Below are 26547 nucleotides of genomic sequence, written 5' to 3' on the forward strand. Positions count from 1 at the left end.
AAACGGTCAATTCTGCAGGCACTTTGTTTCACCTCTCACCTCGCCTACTAAAGCTCCCAACCAGACAGAGGCCACCCTCATATGTGCAACAATCCACTAAAACTATATTTGTAATATATTGAATAAATGCTTTAATTAAATTCCACTACTCAAAGCTTAATAAAAAGAATATAAACGAATAAAAGACAATAATGAATAACCTGGTTATTCAAATAGCCTCATCCAGACAGCTCCTCAAAATAACCACCAAAACATGCACACTTTACAGAGGAAACAAAGACGTTTCAGAAGTACACTTCCTGACTTATTCTGAGTCATCTGTTACCAAGCAAACTCAAACGCAGCAGGTTGCTGAATGCACTCAGGCCTTTATTCAGGCCTGTTTCTAGATTATATGTGATACATGTATTGTAAGCGTGTATGCAATCCTTCCATTGCTCAATAGATCGGCCGGACATCGCGCCGGACGAAGCTTCTGACCATCAATTAACTGACCGAGCTTCAACTCTTTAACCCTTTAAGACCTACCATAGAACCAAGCCCGCCAGAGCTTATATTATATGTTTACCTGCTGTGGAGCCATTCTTGGGAGCATTTTAAGTTGCTATACATCAATACAACCATTACAGCCCAGATTTTAATAATATGTATGCATTAAGTGCATAGTCATTACATAAATTGCAAAAAAGTGCAATAAACTACAAAAAAATTTAAAATCGTTTTAAAGTATGGTAATAATAGTGATTTAATGATTGGAGAAAACCTGCACATGATACTTGTCCTTTATGCCGAATACTTTATCACTCCTATGATCTATAGTTGGTTGTAAATAAGAAGTTTGATTTAACAGACTTGTCTTGCAGGATACAGGCTCCAGGTGGAGCTGGGAGTTAAACAGGCTTAACATGTAACTGCTGATTAATGTTTTTACACAAGGTTACAGGTTGGCAGGAGATTGTTTTAGAGAGAAAATGTATATACATATATATATGTATACACATATATATACATATACACACACACACACACACACACATATACATATATATATATATATATATATATATATATATATATATATATATATATATATATATATACACTACATATAACCTGTAAACTGAATACAGGCCTGTGAGTATTCAGCAACCTGCTGCATTGGAGTTTGCCTGGTAACAGATGACTCAGAATAAGTCAGGAAGTATACTTCTAGAATGTCTTTGTTTGTCGAGTCATGCACTGAGGTCAAGACACACATAGTTTGCCTGCACATATACACAGTATATAGACTTGTTTTGCTAGTAACGGCATGTTCTACCTGCATACGTGACAGTTTACTTCCAGAAATAAGTGAAGTGCAATAAGTGAAATAACAGGAAGCATCTGGCGGAGGAACAGAGGAAGAACTGTTCTTTTTGAATGTGTCCAAGGTTGTGGTTACTGTAACTGATACATGTTATCTATCTGCTTTGACGCACAAGTGGCGTTATATTTCCTGATACCCTGATATTATAAATATAACTGCTGATGTATTGTTCTGGGGAGATTGAGGCTGATGTTTTGCAGTGGACATCCCCCCACACGCGTGTGTAATAAAATCATTGTTTTGACGCACAATGGACGTTTGTCTCTCACCTCAAACACGAATCAGGACAGTTACTCGCATTAAGTAACGTAACGGAATACGTTACAAAATACATTTTGGGGCATGTAATCTGTAATCTATAGTGGAATACATTTTAAAAGTAACCTTTCCAACACCGGTTGTAACGTCCTGATGACACTCAGTTTGTGCTCCAGTGGACGATGAGAGTTAAACCTTAAATACTGATCCGTATGTGTTGGTTAATGGTACATTAATGGTACTTTTAGATGTCCCCCATCACTGATGGAAATCTGACAGTCTAAGAAGGCTAACCTGCCACTTTTCATATCCTACCTGGTGAATTTGATGTGTTGGTCCACTGAATTAATGTGATCCGTGAATTGTGGTAGGTCCTGAGATTTCACCCAGGTGTCATCCACATATCTGAACCAATGGCTTGGTGGTGTTCCAGGGTAGGATAGCAAAGCCCTCCTTTCCACTTCTTCCATGTACAAATTGGCCACAATGGGTGAAACTGCTGTGTGTGTTATCTGGCTTCATGGACAGATAGAGCTGGGTGTCATCAGCATAGCAGTGTAAATGTATGCTATGTCTTCTGGTGACAGTGCACTTTCTCACTGTCCCTCAGAAGAAGAAAAAAAGAGAAAACAAGCAAAAAAGAGAGCAACATAATAAACACAGCACCACTGCAATAATCTAGCTAAGCATAAATAACAGTAAATCCTAAATATTGAATATTGTTGTGAAACATGCAAGATCAACAGCGCACAATGTGCTTTGAGGCAGCAGCCAAGAAAGGTGTAGTTTGTGTCTGTGAACACCCGTGTGTACACCTGTATGCATGAGCACACTTATATTTAAAAGGTTTCTCAATGTAATGATCTGCTAGAGGGTGTGGTGAGACATAGCCCCATCCCCCAGGGCAATGAGCAGGCATGGAGGAGACCCGGGCCCCAGACATCCATGGGCCCCCTGGAGGGGGCCCGACCAAGCCACAGGTGCCAGGCCCCACCAAGCAGCCATCAGGAGTGGTCGGTGCCCAGCCCTGGACACTGAGAACCACCAACACACCAACGCCTGAGGGCATCAGCCACCAGCAGGGAGTGTGGTGAGGGGAGATAGACCTTACTGTTGTGGATTTTTATAACATATATATCTGTGTAGACTAGACATTTACTCACATCTACTCTCTCTCTCTCATATATATATATATATATATATATATATATATATATATATATATGTATGTACACAATCACCAACTGCAATCAAGTGTTTCTTTATTTTATGTATTAATCACTTTAGTAATATTAGTATCACTTTGCGTCCCTTAGTTATATATATGTTGGATTGCATCACAAATGTGTCTTAATGCTCTATCACATGTTAATTCTACACACATACAGTGGGCCATTGTAAGTTCATTTATCTCCCGAGATAAGTTTTTTCTTATCTCGGGAGGTTGGAAGAAGGGAGGCAACGGCTAAGTGGAAAGTCGTAATTCTCTCTCTGAAAGGAAGGTTTCAAGGATGAATCGAACTGCAGGTGTAGAGCCACGTGATGTGCTGTGAAATGCCTTTTGTCTCTTTGTTTTTGTCTGTTCATATAAGACATGAGGGCGGCTGGCCATCATCAGAGATCACTTTGTGCTCTCTCTGCAGCATGTGGTTAAACCGCTTCAAAAGATGCTCATCGAGTGTTTGCAGTTTATTTTAAAACTTCCACGACACTGGACAATGAGTCTTTTCCAGAGAGATCTAATTACTTTGATTTTCATTTGCTCCTGAATTTCCTTGTAGCGCAGCATGATGTCTGGCTTTTGAAGAAATGTTGGTCTACTCCACTGTGTTTAACTGATGTCTTGACTGAGAACAGGTGTGGCAGTAATCAGGCCGTTGTTCCAATTGGACTCAGTTTTCCAAAGATGTGAGACACCACAGTTAACTTATGTTATAATGAAGGAGAGGGAGGCAATCACGTTTTCACACGAGGTCATCCATATGTGTTTGGATTATTTTCCCCTTAATAATAAACACCAGAAACTGCATTTATTTTTACTTGTGTTATCTTTATCTAATATTTAAATTTGTTTGATGATCTGAACTAAAATGTGCAAAAAATGAGGAAATGGTGAACAGAGTAAACGTTTTTTCACACCACTGTATACGACACAACACCAGCATCAACAGTGAAACACAGAGAACAGAGAGACACAACCAGAGACACGGGGAAGATAAAAATTACAACTAGCTCTACAGATGAAATCAAATGTGTGAACACAAGATGTTACAAACACTGAACTCATCAACATATTGTAAGAAGATCCAGAGACTCTGTTAATGAAAACTGGATGAAAATACAATAAACACAAAAATTAAGATTAATAACAATGAAAACAACTAAATAGAAACTAGTTCAATGCACACATGCAGGTAATGTTGATTCTGTTCTTTTGGACGCAGCGGAGTGAGAGAACCGCTTCATCGCTCATCCAGGACACGTCTTCAGTCTCCGAAAATGTGACGTCCAGATGAATAGAACTAACTTTCCAGCTTCCAGAAAATATTAAATAAATATTAAATACCCGAAATGAGAAACTCAAATAAAATCTTTCTTTTTTCTGTTTGTAAAATCATCGGTCTGGGCTTCCCTCACTGACACATCACAGACGAGTATAAAAACAGCTGTTCCACTTAAAATGTTTGATGTTTAACTTCATGTAGCATCAAATGTGACACCTTTTAAATTGATATGGTCACAAACATTAGATTTTTAGACAATTTTGAAAAGACCAAAGAATGAAAACGCTTTACAGGCTACTCTTGACTTTTCGAGCTTCCTTCTTTGTTTGCTTCTCATCCTTGTAGAAAACCTCCCCACCTGACTGCGTCCTCCAGCTCAGGCTGATGTCTCCATTGACTCTCTGGTCCTTCAGCTTCTGTTTAAGCTGCAACACAAAAAACATGTTTGCCTGAATATCACTCAGAAAAACGTCTCCAGCTATATCCTGCATATTTTACTCAGCTGATTTGAAGGGATCATCTCATTTAATTAGAATTTAAATATAATTTACACTGAATATACTGCTGTCTTTTTGTGGGCAGTGACATCAGAACCACATAAATTACTTCACTGGAGGGCGATTTGAGGCACGGCACTGTGTTCAGCACACACCCCACCAGAGATGGGCAGTAACACGTTACTGTAATCTGATTACTTTTTTCAAGTAATGAGTAAAGTAAGGGATTACTATTGCAAAAACGGTAATTAGATTACGTTACTTTCCCGTAGGAACGCTGCGTTACTGCGTTACTAAAACCGTGATTTTTTTGCGAGAATGTCTCATGACAGTGACGTAAGCGAGTGCGACGTTCGTGACAACAGCTGTGTGCAGATCAACAATGGATCATATATCGAGTGCAGAGAGAGTATGAGCGTGCAGCGTTTAAAGCGTGGAAGTACTGACCTTACTTTGAGTTTGATTCCATAAAAAGTGACAAAAACATTAGTGTCCGTTGTGCGTGGGAAGAAAACTTCTTTTTACAGCAAAAACCCTAAACTTCCAAACAAGCACCGAGTAGCTACGACGTAATGGGAAACTCACAGAGAAACTCGCGGATTCTTCCACTGACCGCGGCACACCTGCACCAGGGTAACCCTCCGCCTACCCCACTCCTGCTTTACAGGTGAAAATAGAGCAACAGGACCGCTAGTCTTTGACTTTATTTATTTTCTGCTGTGTTTTACTTGCATCTATTTGAAAGACTGAGTGTAAACACACAAAAAAAAATTATGTGCTGGAATGTGCAGAAAATAGGTTTAAATGTTAAACTAATTTCTTCCAGTCAGAGAATGTTGCAGATAATTTAATTTTTGCTTGATGCATAAAGTTAAAAGATTAAAACTAATAAAACAAGTTTTAAAAAGAGACTTTTCCATTTGATTACATTTTGTATGATGATTATGCAGAAAAAGTAGAATTGGGCTGAAAGATCTATCACTTTATCACCTATTCAGGTTGTAAATCGTGTTTTTAAAAAGTAACTAAGTAACTAAGTAATTAATTACTTTTGAAAAGAAGTAATCAGTAAAGTAACGGGATTACTTTTTGGGGGAAGTAATCAGTAATTAGTAACTGATTACTTTTTTCAAGTAACTTGACCAACACTGCACCCCACACATGCTGTGTCCCAATTCGGGGTATGCACGCTTGAAGTACGCACACTACGCGTACTACGTACGGTGCGTACTATAAGTACGAGAAGTGCGGAAGTGAGAGGCTTGTGAAATGGGACGGTATATGCTTCGTCGCGCTGTTCAGGTTGCCTAGCAACCATGATACTAACCGCGAGACACGCTACATACAGCTTTGTTTGACAGAAATGAAGGAGAAAATTGTTTTGTTGGTCATTCATTTTTGTCATGACATCACTTTGATTAGTTGAGTATCTGAGGCTGAGACCACAGGACTGTAAAACATGATTCAAGGGCTTCATTTCTGTACTGAACAGTCATTTAAGAGTAGCTAGTAAATAATAATTAGTTAATGTTGTTCATGAGACTAAAGTCATCTCACTATGGTAATGTGAATATAATATGGCCAATATTATAGTATTGTCAGATTATTATGATATGATATGATATATATATATATATATATATATATATATATATATATATATATATATATATATATATCACTGACTGTCAGCTTGTTGTGTTTGTGGATATATGACTGACTTTAATTATCCATAAAATCATCAGATTCTCTGTAAGATTAAGGTCGACTATATGTATATTTAGAAGTAGAGGCTTTAAAACCAAGTTAATGCTGAAAGTACAAACATCACTAGTGTCACATAACTTTGCCGGCATGTGGCCAACAGCAATGTTTTAATGTTCTTCGTTATTAAACATTCGCACATGAATAAGTGACGTCATATTCAGTACTTACTTTTGACAGTACACTTTTTGGCTGCTCCCTTCTGCCGTATTTTGCGGCAAAATTATCCACACCCACCGCTGCGCTATGAATTGTGGGATATATGGGACCACGAAGCGTGCACCGGACCACGCTTGATATTTGGGGAAATCGACGGCGCATTTGGAGTATGCATTTCAAGTACACTTCGAATTGGGACAGCCGTCGTCGCGTGGCGGTGACGTAACCGCACTTAAAATGCGTACTTCAAGCGTGCAGACCCTGAATTGGGACACAGCTACAGTTTGGCTGAGCAATCATGGCGGCTACTCTAGAGGTGGAGAACTCCTGTAGGTGGCACCAGTGGAGCAACAGATATCCATGTCATACTGCATCTGTGTGCCAGCAGCAGGGAGGAAAGCCCTCCACAGGGTTATTACCACTCGGTGCTCTCTACCCGCCCACGCGGACTAAGGTCCTTCCCACCCTGAACCTCTGCCAAACCTCTCAGGACATTAAACACAAAGATAAATAGATTAAAAATGACAGTAGTTATAGCTTTTGGTTAAAAACTAAGTGCTGGTGGAAGTTTGCAGTTGTTTAAATAAAGAGTGCATGCAACAAATGTCCATGTGAAATGTGTTGTGTTATCTGTGCTTTAGTTTTATAGAATATTTTCTGGTTACTTGTATGTTTGAGCTGGTTTTTCAAAGTTTTTCATTTTGTAGATCAAAAAACTGGTTTTGGACATTTTTCAGTTGGGTGTCTACACCACATGTGTAGTTGTAGTTTTGTTTCCAAAATTCAAAACCCAACAGTGCTAAAAAAGATGAAAAGGAAACACAAAGTAAAAATCTAAATGATCTGCCTGTTTCAGCATGTCTTCCATCACAGCAGGGTCACTCAGGTCCACACTGGAGTTTTTCACCAGCTCCAGTCTCACTACGTGCTTGCTGCGAGCACGTACTTCTGTAAATGATAGAAAATAATGGTTAGGGTTAGCCGAAGAGGAGCAGAGAGCACACGCTGTTGTTTTTTCACTGAAAGGTGCTATCATCTCCAAACTGTACAAAAGTGGGCATGAAACTCTACATGCATAAAGCCTAATTCATGGAGCCCTGCTCCCCAAAGATGACATCGATGTAACACTGTGAAGCTGGGTTTTAGAAATAAGTAGTTAAAGCTTTTAAAACATGTTTAATGCTCTTTTCTGTCAGTACAGGACCTGACATCACCAGGTTAGCTGGTTGCTGCTAAAAGTCTTACATTTATATTAGCTAACTAATAGTAACAGGAAAAGTTTTTTGCTTGTCTCAATTAGTTTTATGTAACAAACCGAGGATAAACGGCCCACTTTTACTCTGTTTCATAAGCAGTCAGTGGTTTTTTTTGTCGTTTGGCTAGCTGCACTGAAACTGGAGCTGTTAGCTGCAATGTTCGGGTTTGCAAAGCACTTTATGAATGAGGACTGTGTGGAGGAGAGCCTTGGAGCCAGTTTACAACAGCACAGGTTGCTACATGCACATCACACCACAAACATAACTGTGTTTCTTGTTCTTTAGTTAGCTAAAGTAAACTAATGCAAATCTACTGACTGCAACCAAACAGCCAACCCTGTGATGTCACGTTACGTACTGACAGAAGATGGCGCTAGACATGGTTTTAACTTTATGCAGCTGAGAGACCGTTGAATCTGTGTCAGTGTTTGATAGATAGATAGATAGATAGATAGATAGATAGATAGATAGATAGATAGATAGATAGATAGATAGATAGATAGATAGATAGATAGATAGATAGATAGATAGATAGGTAGATAGATAGATAGATAGATAGATAGATTCATGCACACTTTAAAGGTTTCACTTCCTGGTATTTTGTTACATTTTTCAATGCAGCCTCCAGAACAGTTACTGTACAGGTTTGTCATTTTTGCACAAACAGAGGCACAACAGCGCTGCCATGTCTCTGCAAAGTCGAGCTAAATGACAATACTGACGGGATAGCATAGGCTAGCTTACCACTGTAGCAAACAAATGCTCTCTTATAATCACAGTTCCAATCTTCCCATTTTCCCTCGTTTTCAAAGTATGCTGCCACACACATCTCCTTTTCAAAATTGTTGTTTGGTTCCTTTGTTTTCCAGTATCTAAACGAGGAGTTGGATCCATCGATCCACTTCCAGGAGTCTCTGAAAAGGCCGATCCAGACCTTTTGTCCTGCGGGTATCAGCTCCTTTATCTTCTGGTTCTCTGACATGTTTCTCACACTGGCCAGGTCTGTGTAATGAGCTCTACAGAAGCTCTGGGCCTCCGTCCATTTCATCGTGTTTTTGATGAAGACAAATGTACACATTTGACTCTGAAACAATAAACATGAAGGCAAATAGAAGCAGAGTCAGGAAAGAAATCACAGAAAAACGCTGTATGTTTGAATGCTTCTGTATTATTTAAAGTCCTCACCTGCGATGTAAATGCAGACTACATTATAGACGGCATCACAGTCTTTGTCATTCCATAGTCCGCTGTCAAACATCTCTACACAACATTCATTGCCTTTATGGTTATTTGGTTCTCCAGGTGACCAATTTCTGAGCTCAGGTTCTCCATCTTTGTAGAAACCTGTGTCGTCCATCGACCACCTCCAGCTGTTCACGTCGTTGTACAAGCCGATCCAGGCTCGCTGTGTTTCATTGGGCAAAGGTGTGACATAAAGAACATGAACTCAACCGTTGGCCCAATAATACAAAGTAAATTTTAGCTCTAAAGACTTAAAAGATTTAAAATGTACGAACAAAAAGAATTTTTCTCACACACGAAATACAGAATTTTACTTTACAGGCACCTTCTGATTTTCACATTACAAATTTCATGTGGATACTTTCAGCATCATCTGCACCTTATATAATTATTAAAAACGATGTTAAGGACATATTTACATTGCTGTATTCTGAGTATTTCATTTTTTCCAAGTCTGCCATGTTGTTCAGAGTCTTCACGTCCTCCATGCTTTCTATTGCAGCCAGGTCTGTGTAATACTGTCTGCAGTGACTCAGTGCTTCAGTCCAGTTCTTCTGCTCATAAACAAAATGGTACTGACGCTGAGCACTTGAGGAAACAGCCCACAGCCCTGACACAGATGTGAATATTAATTACATGATGAAAAACAAGCAAAAAGTCTCTCATCCATTTCAGTCTGCTCGGTCGTGTTGATTATTTAATCAGTACAGCGATTAAAGAGATGGTGTGTAGTTAAAATATTATTTATAGTTGTGAAAGTCACCAGATTAAAAAAATAATAAAGCTATTTATTTATTGTTAACTAATATTAAGAAAAACAGATTAAAATACTTGCCTGAAACCGCTTTGATGAACAGAAGAAACTTTTCCATCCTTGTCTGTTTCATGTATGACGGTAAACATGGAGCTGCAAAGTAATAAGGAGGAAAGAATTTGGATCAGATTTGCATGTCATAAAGGGTTAAATGAACTCATGGCCTCAGTCGGTATTTAAATGGAGAGAGAGAGGGGGGGGGGGGGGGGGGGGCAGTTTCAATAGTAACCAGAAATTAAAAATGTGAAATTTGAGGTGGAAATTTAAGATGATATAGAAAATAAAATGTTCTAGTTTTATATTGGTCGTCTTTTTTACATGTGACTTCAAGCTTATGTCCCAGTGGCAGCTGGGTCACAAACTGGGCTCAACATGACTGTGCAGCATTAAGAATTTATACCCAACAGCCTGTTCATGTTCTAGAATAAGATCTTCATGGAAACATCACTTTCTCTTGGGTTTTGATTAGAGTGAAGATTTAACGCTGGTCAGGCTCCAGGGCACTTGGACTTGTTGTAAAGCATTCTTGAGTTTGGGAATGGATGGCCTGGAGGACGTGTTACTATGTAAATAAAAAGATGCAGCACCGGTGCTCACACGTTTACTTTAATCTTAGATTGTGTGTGTTGTAGCAGAGATCTGGCGAGGGAGGAGTGGCTAGCATGTGTGCAGACACCTCACCAAGCCGGTGAGGAGAACACCAGGTCTTTATTGGCCCGACCCATAAGATGTCATGTGTGCACAATGTTCTTCTTCTGCTGTCTGGTTTTCCACCTTTCCAATTTCTGAACTCAGCCTCACTATTTTCATAAACAGCTGTAAACCTACAGCTGTTTACATCATCATATACAGTCCAGGATCGCAGCAAGCAGGTGAAACTTTGATCATGCTCTCATGAGCCTGTCCTGTCAGGGATTACTCCATGTGTCCAATGAAGACGTGAAGTGTACGAGCATTTGAACTGCCCGTGTCAAAAATATGTTTCAGTTAAACAGAGAGAGTGAATTTACATCGCTGTCTGTTATCAGATTTGCTCAAGTCCACCATGTCAGGGTCTTCACATCCTCCATGTTTTCTATGGTGGCCAGCTCCAATGCAAGTTTCTCCATGCTTGTTTGTTCTGCTCGTATCTGTCACGGCACACACTCAGATAATGAAATAACTCAGGAGGTTTAATGTTTACATCAAGCAAAGTTATTAAAAGGAGAATATTTGCTTGTGAGGTTATTTCGTGTCATATAACTGATACTGGAGACGCTGTTGGCTGGATGATGTAACCGTGGAGCTTTACTGATGCTGTTGGGATGTGATGAAGTTTCCTGAATGAACATAAAGCAAATGTGTGAGGAGTGATCATAAGGCAGCGATGTCTGCATGTGGATACCAGCTCCAGCACAAAGCTGCACATTCAGTGTCATAAACAGGAGAGAGAGCAGCGTCAGACGGCCAGCAGCTGAAAGATCAATGTTTGAATTTTGTTCTTGTTTTCACATACGGCAAATTTTATATTACTGTAAGTAATTCTCTCCTTCAGCTCCATAAATGAACTGAAGTGGCTGTTGATGTAATTAAGGCCCCAGATGGTCGACATCAATTTAATCTTTTTTTTAAACTGATCCTAGTAAGAGGAGACGTTGCAGTTATAGGTCATAATTCTGGGCTCTTGGGAAAATTAACCCCAAAAACCAAAAGGTTTGACCAAAACCACCTGTGCCATAGAGTAGGCTGAAAATTAATATCCAGCATATTCCAGTTGTTGGATGTTTGTAAGTCTCGATCCAGCATCATCCAACCATCCAGCGCCCAGGTGTGGTGAGGAGCTATGGAAGGATTATCTCCAGCAGTGGGAGGCCAGGTAAAGACATCTGTGGCCTGTGATGAGATGAAAACTTCCCATGCCAAGGCTGTATGGAGGAAACACTCACACCTCTCTGCAACTTTCCCCAGACACCTCCACATTTCCACCTTTTCCTAGAAAAAAAAAGAAAAAAGCACAATGATCTGCATGCATCAGATGTTCACAGGAGATTGTCCCCGTGCTCAGTTTGGCTTTGTGATGCCATAATGCAGATACAATCCCTCTCCTTTGGTGTGGGACAAACCTGACAGACACTCTGCAGAAAGTCAAATAACAGGGGTTGACAACCCGCTGTGTGGAGCAGGGTGCGTGCTATATTATAGATTACACATCAGAGGAGAACTAGAACAGCGATACAGGAGGCCGAGCAAACAAAACACTGGACCCACCGAAAGGTGAAGCAATCCCATCCTCCTACTTTAAAGGAAAGGACATGTTTCATGCACTTTTTTGTGACAACAATCAAAATTCATCCAAAAAATCCTTTTACTTATCAGCACAGGTTATGCTGCTGTCACACGTACAGTTACTCAATGTTACCAGGTCAGTCCAGCAAGACAACTTCAGAATCGATCCTCATCCCATCATGAAGCTGATGGATACAAAGAAACTGAAAGTAATATTTATCACATTTCACAGGATCCACACAGATTTAATGAGAAAAAAAAAAAAGACTAAAGAGGCAAAAATAATGAAAACAGATGAAGATAGCAGATAAAAGAAACAAAATCAAATGAAAACAGCACAAAACTCCACAATAGTTGAAACAGTTAAGATCAGTAAAAGAATCAAAAGAATAAAAGGGACAAATCCTCAGCCTGGTCTTTGTAACAAGCAATAATCTGAGTTAGCTCACTTGAAGAAGCTTGATCATAATCAAGGCAGCTGGACTCTGCAGGTAAAACTGGTCTCAGTGCAACAGCGAGCTGAGAAGGTGCGTGTGCATGTGTGTGTGAGAGGACTCTATGGTGGGTGAACTGAGACTGCATCGACATCTCATCTGATAGATGCTGCCTAATATGCAGATAGAACCCAAACGCAGACACTAGAGACAGATTAAACTGAAAGTGAGCCTTTATTACAGCAAAGCAAAATACAGACAAAAGTAAAGGGTGACAATGACGAAACTAGCAAAACTTAAACTGGAAGAAACCTAAAAACAAGTACAAAGAAACTAAAGAGCTGAGACATGGAACAAGGTGTCACGATCCTGGGTCTTTTGATGTTTATGGTTTATGTTTAAGTTCATTAGATTATCTAAGTTCATTTGTTTATTAGTTTCCTCTTGTGTTTTCAACCCCTGTTAAGTCTCCCTTGTCCTTCATGTGTTTCATTATGTTTCCTATTTTATTTTGAAAAAGGTCCTGTGTTCTGTCCTGTTTTACTCTGGCGTCGTCATGTTCATATCGTGTCTACTCTGCCTTTCTGTCCCATGTTTCAGGTCCCTATGTTCTGTCTCCCCAGTCTGTTAAGTTTACATGTCTTGAGTTCAGTCAGTGTGTTTCCTGTTTTCACAGTCTGTCCTTTGTTAATGTTTCTTGTTTTGCTTCCTTTGTCTCGTCCTGCCTAATTACTCCCAGCTGTGCTCTCCTCCTGTGGCTCATTCCCCCTCGTTATCCCCGTTATTCTCCCCGTGTTTCCAAGTATGATTTATTATCAGTTTTCCCAGTTTAGTTTTGTTCTTTGTTTCCCTTCCACACCAGCAATAAAGCTGTTTTTTGAGTTTACTTTTGTCTCTGCGAGTTTGCGTTTGGGTCCTTGCCTGCACACAGCCGTATTGTGACACAAGGAAAGCTGGAACATGAGAAATGGAACAGGATACGCAGACAAAGGGCTTAAAAACACCGAGAGATAGCGAGGGAACGAGACACGGGGGGAGAGCACAGCTGGGAGAAATCACAATGAGACTGGGGGGGGAAGCAAAACTGGGAACATGAGACAGGAACCAAGAAACTAGAATACTAGATTACTGCCACTGACATACTGTAGCTTTCTATTCAAGCTATCATTCTGTTTTCATTACAGCAAATACAAAAACACCTTAAAACACTTGCCTGACGCAGCGGCGATGAACAGAACAAGTTTCTCCATGCTTGTTTGTTCTGCTCGTATCTGTCACTGCACACACTCAGATAATGAAGTGACTCAGGAGGTTTAATGTTTACATCATGCAAAGTTATTAAAAGGAGAATATTTGCTTGTGAGGCTATTTCGTGTCATATAACTGATACTGGAGACGCTGTTGGCTGGATGATGTAAACCACAAAATGTATAATTAAATGTGAAATTCAAAGATATTCTCATCAATTATTGAGTCTAAGTCTAGAACTTGAACCTCCTTTGTTTTAATCCTCAGACGTCAGAGCAGACTGTGTTAAGGTAACATGGTCACAATTCCCATTGGTCAGGATCCATTCCCACCTCAGTGAGCGCAGGGATCTTTGCCTTCCTACTGTCCTGCTTGTCTCAGTGTCTGAACTCAGCCTCACTGCTGTCTGTTTGACATTGATCACCTTCAGCTGTTCACATCATCGTTCAGCCCAAACCAGGCTCGCCTCAGGTGTGCTTCAGTTAGTTAAATAGTAGCTTTGTGATAAGCTCTGAAACTAAAATGGCTTTATTATTACTGAATATAGTTTTTCTGATTGGGGGAAAATTTTGTCACTCTAAAATACAGTGGAGCAGTAATAGATGGAAGTATTCAGTTAACGTGCAATGATAGAGATTACATGGCTGCAGGTCTGTCATGCTGTTCAGGGTATTCATATACTCTGTGTTTTCTGTAGGGGGGAGGTCTGTGTATTTCTCTCTGCATGAATGTATGTTTGGCTCTTTGATAAAAAAAACAAAGACTTTCCACACTACTGCAAATGTACAGTATTTTGTAATGTGTGTCCATCCATATTTGCAAAGTTCACTCACTCATTATGTAAATAAATAGAGATAAGTATAATTTTAATTAATAAAATAAGAGATGAAAATAAGAGACAGCTGGAAAATACATTTAGCTCTACGAAATAAACGTTCTCTGAAATAAATACAACGGAGCATAATTTTAAAATAAAACTTTTTTATTAATTCATATCTGTTTAATTTATTTTACAGTCCAGTTATAAAATTTGTCATTTCAATTGCTCTACTGCAAGCCTATTCAATGGCGGCCCGCGGGCCAAATGCGGCCCAGAAACAACCTGCGAGTGGCCCTGCCTGTGGTCCTGGCAGAAACACAGAGAAACGCAAAAATTTATTCATTAATTAATTTTAAAAAAAATTAAAAAAAAAAAAAATTCCTACAGCGTAGTGTAGACTATGAATGCAACACTCCTAGTAGCCTAGCAATATTTAACCCACAATGCACCATGATGTAAACATATTAAAACAATCATCGTAATATATGATGCGACAACAGCACGTCTTTCTCTCTCCAAAAAGCGCAAAATTGACAATGAAAACTGTCGGTTCAACCCTGCCTGGACTGACAAATACTTATTCATTTTACCGAGTTTAATAATCTTACAACCGGAGTTGTACTGCCATGGTGGGGGTCCTGTACAGCCCAAGAGAGCTGCAGCATCTTCCCTTCGTGTTTGCTTCTTGGCGAAGAAGAAAAGGCCTTTCACAGATTCTGAAACAGTGAAATACTGCATGCTGGCCGTGGTGGATGCGGTGAAAAGTGATGAAAAAATTAAAGTAAGTGTGACATCTGCTATTAAAAACGTGCCCCTGTAGGACAGTTCAAATATTCGTAGAGTTGAAGTTCTGGCGTCAGACGAGTTTGAAATGCTGTTAGATGACCTGAAGAAAACTGATGTAATGTCTATAGCAGGAGATCACAGACAGAACTGATAATGCACAGTTGTGCGTATATGTCCGTTTTTTGGATGGGAAATTGCTCGGCTTACTACCGTTAGAGGGACACACAGCTGGCGAAATAATGTTTGAGAAGATTTCAGCTCTTTTTGAGGAAAATGGTCTGGATATGAAGCGTGTCTGTATACTTGTGACGGATGGGGCTCCATCCATGGCAGGAAAAGTGAGTGGTCAGCGAAATATTTATTTTAATTTGAAAGGGAATTATCAAAATGTTTTTTTGTTATTATTATTATTGTTATTATTATTTCAAATGTGCAAAAAATAGTTTAGTTATAGCTCCCTTTTTTTTAAATGGACCTTTTGGTGTGCATTTGTGAGAGGTCACCAGATTTACTGGGGAAAAGGAATAAAAAAATGACTTGTTTTTCAATACAGTTGTGTGGATTTGAAATTGATCGTGATCTGCTGCTTACTGGCTTCAAAAAAAAAATCTGGCCCAGATAAATTCCTCGGTTTGAAAATCTGGCCCAACTAACTTTGTAGTTGAATAACCATGCTCTACTGTCATCATTGTCATATAACCAGTTTATTAATAAAGGTTTATTTAAAAAACAAAACAAAAAAAAACGTCCAATGAGATTCCACGTCAAAAGCCCTCGTCAGCGCACCGGTTCGACGCATGCGCAGATGACTAACTTCCTGCTTCCTGACAGCTGCACAACAACAACAGAAGACTTTTCGCTCTGTGCTCCGCGCGTGTTTCCCCGATCTTTAATTTCAGGTCATATCTGTGTCCGAGTCCACCTGTCTCACCTGTCCGTCTGTCTGTCTACATGCGCGCTCCCGTGTGCGCGGCGCTGCTGGTGTGGGTGCTGAGCGATGCGGCGGCTCGTCAGTTCTCGGAGGAGGAGATGGCTGCTGTCAGGTACGGACACCAGCTCCGTCTGGACTCGGTTTAAAGTTGAGTTTTGTGCAGACACCCATCCTCCCTTCATCACGCCAGCTGGAGTCTGAGGGTGGGTGCGTGTGTCTGAAGGGGCAAACGCTAACACTAGACTGGGACCCCACTGTGAATTTGAGAGTGGGGAAACTCCCACAACACAATAATCAAATAATAATTGTAAAGTGTTTTTTGTTTTTTTTGTTTTTTTTTACTGTGTGTTTTATCTAAGCAAGTATTTCCACTCAGCAGTCATCTTAGCAATGCGTCCGGGCAGATGTTTGGGTCGTTTTATTGTATTTTATTTACAAAGTCACCACAATCGGACCATGAGCAACAGCTGGCGACTGTGGGGAGGAAGAACTCAAGACCACAAACAAGACAAAAAACAAACTGGAAGAGAGATGCCAAATGTAATGATATGCAGCAGTGGCATTAAAACAATATCAGATGAATGCGAGTGCGAGTTGGCTTGACGCAGAAATTCATTTGCATCTTAATCATCTCTCATTTGTTTTTTGTGTTCCTGAGTCGGTGTGGGTTTGATGTTGGTACACTTTGTTTGTGGAAATATTTCATTCTACTATCAGCTGCATTTGCATCATAATTTGAACGCTGCCTCTTTTAAGGGTTTGACTTAAGCAACCGACATGTGCGTTTAATTTTGTCAGATGTTTCAAACTGATGATTAAGAGAAGTCCCAACATGTTCACAGGTTGATCAGTTTGTTTTTAAAAGCTTTGAATTCACCTGAAACACAAGTTTTTAATGTGTCGATGAAAGCGCACAGACTCGTTTAGGTGATGTAAAGTATGAACGCTGGTCCTAAACAACCTTAAACCGCGATTCGTGTATAGCTCGACCTGTTTGTTTGCGTGTTTGTCTGCCTGTGTCAGTAATGTGAGAAGCTTTTATTTTGAAAAACATTGAAAGTTAACTGTTCAGTGGTTTACTTTGCTTGCTTTTCCGAAATCCCGTTAAAAAAGTTGATCTGGCTTCAGAGCGTTTCCATTTTGATTCTAATATATGTTGAAATATTTGTGTACTTGGATATTTAACGTTTTTTCACACAGAAAAAATTGCAGAATCCAATTTTTACTGAATTAGTTTCATCTAAATTTGAATGCTTTGATAAATTGTCCCGTCCTTAATGTAACAAACTCCATCTCTCAGACAGCGCATCAAATCCATGTTCTACCACGCCTACAACAGTTACCTTGACAACGCCTTCCCCTACGATGAGCTCCGCCCTCTCACCTGCGATGGACAGGACACGTGGGGCAGGTGAGGCAGTTTAAAGACTTGAATGTAAAGTACACTTTACTGCAGTGAACTTTTCTTTACTTAGGGTGAAAATCGGGTCAAGTTCAAGGACACAACATGTAGAAACTTTGTATTACTCACATTTCATGGATTGTTTTCAAACTTCACAACACTGTAGCAGGCCTTAGGGGACATGAGTATCTAGGTTGACCTTGACCTTCACTGTTAGCACCTAAGGTCAAAGTTTACCTTGAAAAAAATAATAAAGAAACCATGTTGAGTATTATTATGTGTATACACTATTATTTCAATACAAGGCCCTACGACATTACGATGGCCCATAAAGTCACAGCATGAATGTATCCTGAAATCTCAGGTTTGTACAGCTGATAGAAGCCAAAGATTTCAGTCAGTTCTGCTCCAATCATACGGGTGAAGATAATAAAATCGATTAATCATCTCCACATTCCCATCAATGCTGACATCAGCATGTTTAATAAAAGCATCACTATTTTAACACAGCGTGTGCCTTTCAGGGAGATCTGAACTCTCTGAGCGCTCTTGTTTCTTTTATTTTGTAGTTATAAGACACTTCCTGTCTCAACAGGACACAGTTAGCACACGCCAAACCTTTAAGTATTTCTTTTACCTTTCTCTGGTTTTTACCACTTTATAAAACCATCAGGTCACATTTATGAATTTATTTCGTATATTCAGGTGAAATCAGTTAATTTTATTTCCCTTTAATGAACAGATTCAAGATTTCTCTTATAAAAGTTTAATACATTTACTGCTTTTTCCAAAGTCCAACACATTACACATCACATTAAAAAAATTGTGACTTAAATATTAAATTATACGATTATGATTTTTCTCTTGTTTATGTATTTATGCACGTGGAAGGAAGTTACGTTTAGATAAAGAACAAAGAATTTCAAAGTAAAACATTGAAAATATTCTCTTCAGTTAAAGTGGTTCAGAAGAAAACATTATGTGAGGTTAAGAGTCAGAAACGGTAAAATGACCCCTGCTGCTCTTTTTCTCCACAGTTTCTCGCTCACTTCTGATTGACGCTCTCGACACTCTGCTGGTAAGACTGGAAACAGATGTTTTTACATTTACAGAGCCTTTAACAAACACTGATGAGCAGATGTTGTACTCCTGTGCCGTGACACGACAGTGGTTCGATGTGTTCTCTCTGAAGGTTTTGGGAAACCGTACGGAGTTCCAGCGAGTGGCGTCGATCCTCCAAGACACCGTCGACTTCGACATCGACGTCAACGCGTCCGTGTTTGAAACCAACATCAGAGGTACTGACGGACGATTCGGACTCTGAGGAGAAACTCGTGTTCAACATTTAAACTGCTGTTTTTATAAACACTGCACATCTGGGCGCAGGAGCTGTGGCAAAGGAGAGTCCACCTCAGGTTAATGTGTGTGTGTGTGTTTGCGTGTAGTTGTGGGCGGTCTACTGTCAGCCCATCTCTTGGCGAAGAGGGCGGGAATGGAGCTGGAGCCCGGGTGGCCCTGCTCAGGACCGCTGCTGAGGATGGCCGAGGACGCCGCCAGGAAGCTGCTGCCTGGTGTGTTCTGGCATTTCAGACTCTCTAGTTTTAATGAACTACTTTGAAAAGCACACGTGAATAAATCAGTGAAATTTGTCTCAACAACAAATCAGCGTTTGAGACTCCCACCGGCATGCCGTACGGTACGGTGAACCTTCTGCGTGGCGTCAGTCCCACTGAGACACCGGTCACCTGTACCGCTGGCGTGGGAACCTTCATCCTGGAGTTCGCCACACTGAGTCGACTAACGGGCGACCCGACATTTGAGAACGTCGCCCGCCGAGCCCTGAGAGCCCTGTGGAAGACCAGATCTGACATCGGACTGGTAAAATAAAAGTGTCTGCTACAACCGTCCACTCACGGTGCAAACATGGCAGCTAAAGTGGGAAAAGGCCTAACATGAGCATTTGTGTAGGGTGAAAATGGAGCGTAGCATGAATGGAGCCACTGATAGGCCAGCTTGTCCTCCTTGGTTAGTCAGTGAAATGAATTTAAAAACATTTAAATATGATGATTTTATATAAATGTTTCTGTGGAGCTGGTGAAGGAGCTGAATGTGTCAATAAAACAGGAACAGCCTCCTACCTGTTTCTGTCACCTGTCCGCCCGCCCAGGTGGGGAACCACATTGACATCGTGTCCATGAAGTGGGTCGCTCAGGATGCTGGTATTGGCGCGGGAGTCGACTCGTACTTCGAGTATCTGGTGAAAGGAGCCGTTATGCTGCAGGATGAAGAGCTGCTCAGCATGTTCCAGGGTAACGGTCACAGCGCTCTCCTTCCTCCTGACAGCTGCTGAGCATTTCCTGTTTTAGTAAAAAAAAAAGTTTATTTGTGGAGACAAATAAAATAATTTTTCTAGTCTGTAAGTAGTCGTCAGGGTTGGTTTGTCTGATGGTTCCAGCTGCATAACTTCTGCACTTATGAAAGCTTCCTTTGATGCCTCTGTGACACAAACAGAAGGAAAACCAAACATCTGATCCTGTGATGTCTTTTCTCAGCGTATGATCGAGCCATCCAGAACTACACCCGCTTTGACGACTGGTACCTGTGGGTGCAGATGCACAAAGGAACTGTGTCCATGCCCATTTTCCAGAGTCTGGAGGCCTTCTGGCCCGGCCTGCAGGTGAGTGAACGCACAAACAAGTGTGTCACTGGAGGCTGTTAACAAACAAAGTTGAATCTGCGTCTGTGTTTCAGTCTCTGCTGGGAAACCTGGACAGCGCTGTGAGAACTTTCCAGAATTATTATTCTGTGTGGAGACAGTTTGGAGGACTGCCTGAGTTTTACAGCATCCCTCAGGGTTACACTGTGGATAAGAGAGAGGGCTACCCACTGAGACCAGGTCAGTCCACTAACACCCCCCGCCTATTGCGTTCTCTCCTCGGGGTCAAAGGTTACAGTGCTCCTTCAGCTCATTCAGACTAATATTTATCAGCTTCAGGGAGTGATGGGAGGCCTTGAGCTGCTTGATTTTTAGTGTCCTGAGATAATCTAAACTAAACTGCAGGTGAGTGATGCTTTCTGAGATGGGCAACAACACAGAGCTTCATACCAATAATATTTATTGTGATTTATTTATTGTGTAGATGAACCTTGAAGGCGCTGATGTCATAAAACTCTGAAGTATAGTTTTTGGTTGTTTTCTGAGCAACTTTAAGTAAAAACCAGCTGATCTTCCTTCTTCCTTCATGTTTCAGAGTTGATCGAGAGTGCGATGTACCTGTTCAGGGCGACAGGTGATCACACCTATCTCCAGCTGGGCATCGACGCTCTGGAGTCCATCGAGAAGATCGCCAAGACGCCGTGTGGATATGCCAGCGTAAGTCCCACTATCAGTTTGATTGGCTGGCTTTAGTACTTAGCTCACGAGTAAAGTTTTCCTCGCTCGTCTTCCAGGTTAAAGACCTGCGCGATCACCAGCTGGACAACAGGATGGAATCCTTCTTTCTAGCTGAAACCATCAAGTACCTCTACCTGCTCTTTGACCCCGCCCACTTTCTGCACGGCGGAGGGACGGAGGGGGACGGGTCGTGGGAGGAGGGTGGGGAGGCGGGGGAGTGCGTCTTAGGGGCAGGGGGGTTCATCTTTAACACGGAGGCTCACCCTCTGGACCCAGCGGCGCTGTACTGCTGCGGCCGGCATAACAGGACCGCCAGGAGCTCCAAGACATCCTGCTCACCCTGTCGCAGCCCGGCAGCCCATCAAAACCCCCTCCCGAACAGACAGAGGGGGGCAGGCCAATCGGAGAGCATTGCTCTGAAACCCCGGAGAGAAGAAGACGCCCCCTCTGCTGTCCTGCCCCGTTCAGCCGTTCAGCGCTCGGCTCTCCATCCTGGGACAAGTTTTTACCGACAACAACGTGAGACGACGACTTCCTCCGAGCGTCTCGCCGCGAGCGACTGAGTGAGACCCCGAATGTCAGCAGCTCCGTGATTGAAAACAGAGTTTTCAGAGACGTTGCTACACAGATCTGCTGGGGTTCGCTTCTTGTTGCTATGAAGGAGCTCAGGACCAGAACTTTGCTGTGCTTTGTTGTCATGATGTAATTTAAATTAAAGAGAAAATATATTTTTATTTAAAACAAATGTTATTTCTTGTCTGTTTTACACGGTTGGTGATGAGGTGTTTTTTGTGCAGGCCATGCCTGACAGTGTGTCGGTCACCACTGTGCTGCATGAACACTCCCATTAGGGCGTGGATGCACCACCTTGGGGTGTTGGTGGGGGGCTGGGTGTCCTGCAGTGTCTGGAACTGGGATTCTTGCAGCGGATTGGCTGGTTCCTTTGAGGATGTCGGGTGGTGCGTCCGTGGATGGCGATGGCTCTGTTTCGTCCACCTGACGTGTCAGAGCCACGTTTCCTTCATATGTTAGTGGTTCTGTCGTTGTGGCCGATCGCTGTAGTTTACAGGTGTTAATTGTAGAGGTGGGAATCACCACACATCCCACGATACGATATTATTGCAATTTTTAAAAATATTTTGCGATATTCAGATTCTGTACATAAAGGTAAACTTTATCAATATTCATTTTCTCTAATATCAAAGTCTCACACTCAGTCTTTCTCTCATTTCAGTTTGATTGTTGACAAACTGAACGGTTTGTATTACAGTCTAGTCCAACTTAACTGAATCAACCATCTGGTACAATTATAGCTATTCTGAACTATGCAGTTTATGAAAACTATGCAGCCCCTTCAGCAACTGAAGAATTTGAAAGTAAATTAAAACAAAATATAATTTTACATTAAATAAAAAAGTTTTAAACTTAATTAAAATAAAACATGTCTTAAATTAAAATAAGTAAACTGTCATGTTTGGACAGTGAAGGAATGTCAGGATTCTTGCTCAGAAAAAGGATCAACATGCTCTGAAGTCAGAGCACAAAAACCTTTTTGTAACAAAGTATCGATTTCTGCTGTCTCTGTATCGATACATTATTACTAAACAAAATATCACCATGCTACACAGTATCCATTTTTTCCCCCACCCCTAGTTAATTGTTTGTTACAGTAGGTGGCACGCCTTCTTCAGCTTCTGTCAACCTGCCTCCATTATTCTGTGAAGCCTGTTTGTTTATCCTCTGTGCGTTTACTGTCGTTGTTATAGTTACAGCAGACAGGAGTTACATCCCAAAATGATCCTCTACACCAAAGAAATGTCTAAATGTCATCACGATATAAGGTTTTAATGACTTTGATGTGGGATGCTTTACAACCATGCAGCTCCTCTGTAGAGGTAAATGTGTTTAATCACTCAGAGGTCACAACTGCGGAAACGACGGTCGGGTCACCGAGCTCGAGCGGTCTGCATTAACTTCCCTTTGCACCATTTAAGGTTTTGTCTTCACTCTGAGAATTTCTGTGACCAGCCAACGGTTTCTGACATGTGGCGACAGATTTCTAACTTTCCAAAACAGACGGGAAGTGTTTTCCCCTCTAAATCCAGGATCCAGACCTCTGAGTACAAAAGACGGGAGTCAAACTGATTAAACGTTAAGTGTTTCTATGAGAGCAGTTAAACAAAATGCTGACTTATTGGGTTTACATCGCCTGTCAGCAGGAATCAGGAACAACGGGCTCGTGTTCAGGAGCCTTTGTCACTGTGGTTACAATGAAACCAGCAGACAGAACAATAGTCCACAAATGAAAGAATTAATAGCACAAGAGCGTGCAGGCGGTGTTATGTCTGTGCCGTGTGGGTGTCTGTGCTCGCAGCAGCCAGAGGGAGGCAGTGTTTCGCCTCCATAGTAAAAGTATGTCCGGCATCTGGGAGTCAGGATCCTACAGAGACGAACACGTGTCACATACAGAAATCATGAAGTTTTCTTAATGTCTTCTTCTTGGACTGATTTCATGCAAATCATTCTTTTTATGTAACATTTGCACCGAGAAGCACAGCTGCAAGTGACTGAATACCAATTATTGATTCAAATTTACACGACTAACAAACATTGGTTTGTTCGTGATCCAGTATAGATGACAGTTTATTACTAATGAGTCCCAGCATAAACTTTTCCCGACGTACAAACAAAGATGGTTGTTGAAACTCGGTAATATCATAAATTAAGTTTTGTGTGATGAGAAACAGAGCCTCGTGACAGCAGACTGCAGGTCTTTACAGAAACATGAATGAATGAAAAGCAGTGAGATCCAAGTCACATGATGCTTTTTTACATTTAAAAGAGGGCGTGTCCCGACGATTCAAAATCTGAGGGAGCCGGGCAGCAGATCCCCGCTCATCATTAATGACGAGCAAAAGGCTCAAGTGCCCAAACCGCAGCGCTGCTAACAGGCCGACTGCAAATCAGCGCCCACAGACTCCCAGGTTAGAGTGTCAGACTTTGAAGTGGATCATTTCTGTTGGGTTTATCTAGGCACCAACCCCGCTGGACCAACCAACTGCAGACAAAACAGAACAAGACAGAGCTCGCTGTCTTTGTGGCTCGAGAGGGAAGTTGAGGAAAAGATTCCTCTCACCTGAACTCAACCAACTTCGACTGATTCCTTCACTACAGCCCTTTTTATTGTCAGCAAGCAATCATTCATGAATATGCAAATACAAATACACGTGACATCCTTAAGCAGGCATCTCTGAACAACATCAGTGTCTGGATTCTGTGTGTGTGTTTCCAGCCATACTATACATAAACACACGACCTTTCTTTTTTTTTTTTTTTGTGTCTCATTTGGATCTTTAGCATCAGATTTGTTGTCTTAAGGCCAAGAAAGATGCCAAGTGGATTTACTTTACCAAGTGGATCATCATGGCCATATTGGTCCATTTGATTGACCTTTATTATAATTATGTATTTATTTTATTTTCGGTTGCTACAAACGGGACAGACATGACTGGGGGATAGGACAGGGAGAAAGAATGAAAGAAAGAGAGGAAGAGAAAGAAAACCAGAGGGGAGAAGAGACGGTGAGAAAGGGGGAAGAAAGAGAGAAAAACAAAACACCTGGATCACCTGTGTGGAGAAAAAAACAGAAGAGAAAACAAACAAAAAAAGAGCAACATAATAAAAACAGCACCATCACAATAAACTAGCTAGCAGTAGATAACAGTAGATACTAAATATTAAACGATATTGTGCAGCACGTAAGATAGACAGCGCACAATGTGCTTTGAGGCAGCAGCCAAGAAAGGTGTAGTCCGTGTCTGTGTACACCTGTGTGGATCAGCATGCTTGTATTCCACACACGACCTTTCAATGAACTTAAACTGTATGCAGAAAAGCAGAAGCATCTTGCTAAACTATAAAAACAGGAACTTGCAATAGGTCGTGTGTCAAACACACATTTAAAGCACTTTTAAGAACAGCAAAGTCTAGTTCCTGCAGCTATAATGGAAATTATAACATCAAGGTTGCTTCCTCTCATCTCATGGTACACAAGTGCACACAGAGTCTTATCAGACCTAATAAGGATATGATTTTTATCAGCATACAAATGATTATACATTTCTAAGCATAAATGACCATCTTAAATGATCAATTCTGACAGTTTCCTTCTTGGTTAATATTTTGTGTTGTTTTTATTTTGGACTGACAGACGGGTAGCTGATCAGTGGCTGCCAGGCCTCAGTTATACTAACTGGATGTGCTGTAGATCTCAAACCCCGGCTGGGCTCACAAAGAGTTTGAAAATGTTGCCAGGAACCAAACCAAAGACTTTTAAAAAGGAGCAGTAATATTTTCTAGTTAATTCAAAGACTCACAGGTAAAAATCAAAGTATTGGTTTAAAAGCTAACCAGGAACCTGCTGGATCACGAGCAGTCCAAACTATTTGGACTAAATGAAAATACTGTAACGCTGCATAGGGAGGAACATTTTGTGCGTATGTGCGGTGACACGAAGGACTTGCAACACTTGACAAACGGGCTGAGCACTGCATTTGTATTTTGCAGTGACGGAGCAACAAATGTTCTACGTGAAAAGTGAAGACGTCATCTTCAGGAAGCAGAATGTTGCCTTTAAATCTAAGGCTATGATTGATTTTGTCCCGTCATCTGTTTGATGCTCAGGAGGAGATCTGTGTGAGGCAGACACGAACAAACAAACATGATGATGATTAAAAACTTCTTATCCTCAGAGATTTGCAGCAGTTAAAATGGTGAAAGGCAGTTTTAACAGAGTGATTGTTTCTGGATCTCATGTAATTAAACATCAACTTTTCCTGGTGTGTGTCCAGTTTTCCAGCTCTTCACTCATTTACCAGCAAACAGTTTTCATATGGAGGCAAACGAGTTCAGTCAGGGCAGGGCTGATGGCTGCTTTCAGCTGACGTGGTTCTGATTCAGAAGACTTATAGATGCTCCATCCTCCGTCTTACCAAAGGAATTGATCATCTTTCCACAAGAGTTCAAGAGTTTGTTGGATTATCTGATTATCTGGCTTCACAAGCTGTAATTTGACGGCACCGTGGTGGCTGAGTGGTTAGCACGGTTACCACAAAGCAAGAAGATTCAAACCCACCCAGAGCCCTACCGCGTGGAGTTTAAGGACACCCTCCCAAAATCAAAATTTCTTTCATTCACGTGTCTAAACTTTTATTATTGGTGAAAGTTCACCTGTAAGGTCAGCTCTGCCTCATCCTCCATCTGAAAACTAAAGGACCGGTGTCCTGCAGGTTTTAGATCTCACCCCGGGTCAACACCAGGCCTCTGGAGAACTTCAGGACATGTTGAGGAGGTCATTTAGCCTTTAAATCAGCTGTGTTGGATCAAGGACACATCTAAACCTGCAGGA

General features: G+C 41.1%; 2 protein-coding genes across 2 annotated transcripts; one reads left to right on the plus strand and one right to left on the minus strand.

Annotated features, from left to right (window-relative positions):
- Positions 1–4191: 4191 nt before the first annotated feature.
- LOC146494033 (lymphocyte antigen 75-like) lies at positions 4192–9811 on the minus strand. Its single transcript, XM_085145921.1, has 5 exons — positions 9466–9811; positions 8990–9209; positions 8460–8914; positions 7396–7635; positions 4192–4553 (listed from the first exon to the last, which is right to left on the minus strand). The coding sequence occupies exons 1-5, from the start codon at positions 9532–9534 to the stop codon at positions 4416–4418; spliced, it is 1122 nt and encodes a 373-aa protein (XP_085002047.1). The 5' UTR covers positions 9535–9811; the 3' UTR covers positions 4192–4415.
- Positions 9812–16188: 6377 nt separating this feature from the next.
- On the plus strand, positions 16189–22447 carry edem2 (ER degradation enhancer, mannosidase alpha-like 2). The gene is given in 15 exon segments (XM_085146443.1): positions 16189–16456; positions 17645–17755; positions 18784–18796; positions 18798–18824; positions 18939–19044; positions 19192–19317; positions 19413–19624; positions 19914–20055; positions 20299–20423; positions 20498–20642; positions 20998–21119; positions 21197–21440; positions 21443–21530; positions 21532–21562; positions 21564–22447. Coding segments are annotated over 15 exon segments (1728 nt in total). The 5' UTR covers positions 16189–16364; the 3' UTR covers positions 21708–22447.
- Positions 22448–26547: the final 4100 nt, after the last annotated feature.

The sequence above is a fragment of the Neolamprologus multifasciatus genome, chromosome 20, assembly GCF_963576455.1.
Source record: "Neolamprologus multifasciatus chromosome 20, fNeoMul1.2, whole genome shotgun sequence".
Classification (NCBI taxonomy): Eukaryota; Metazoa; Chordata; class Actinopteri; order Cichliformes; family Cichlidae; genus Neolamprologus; species Neolamprologus multifasciatus.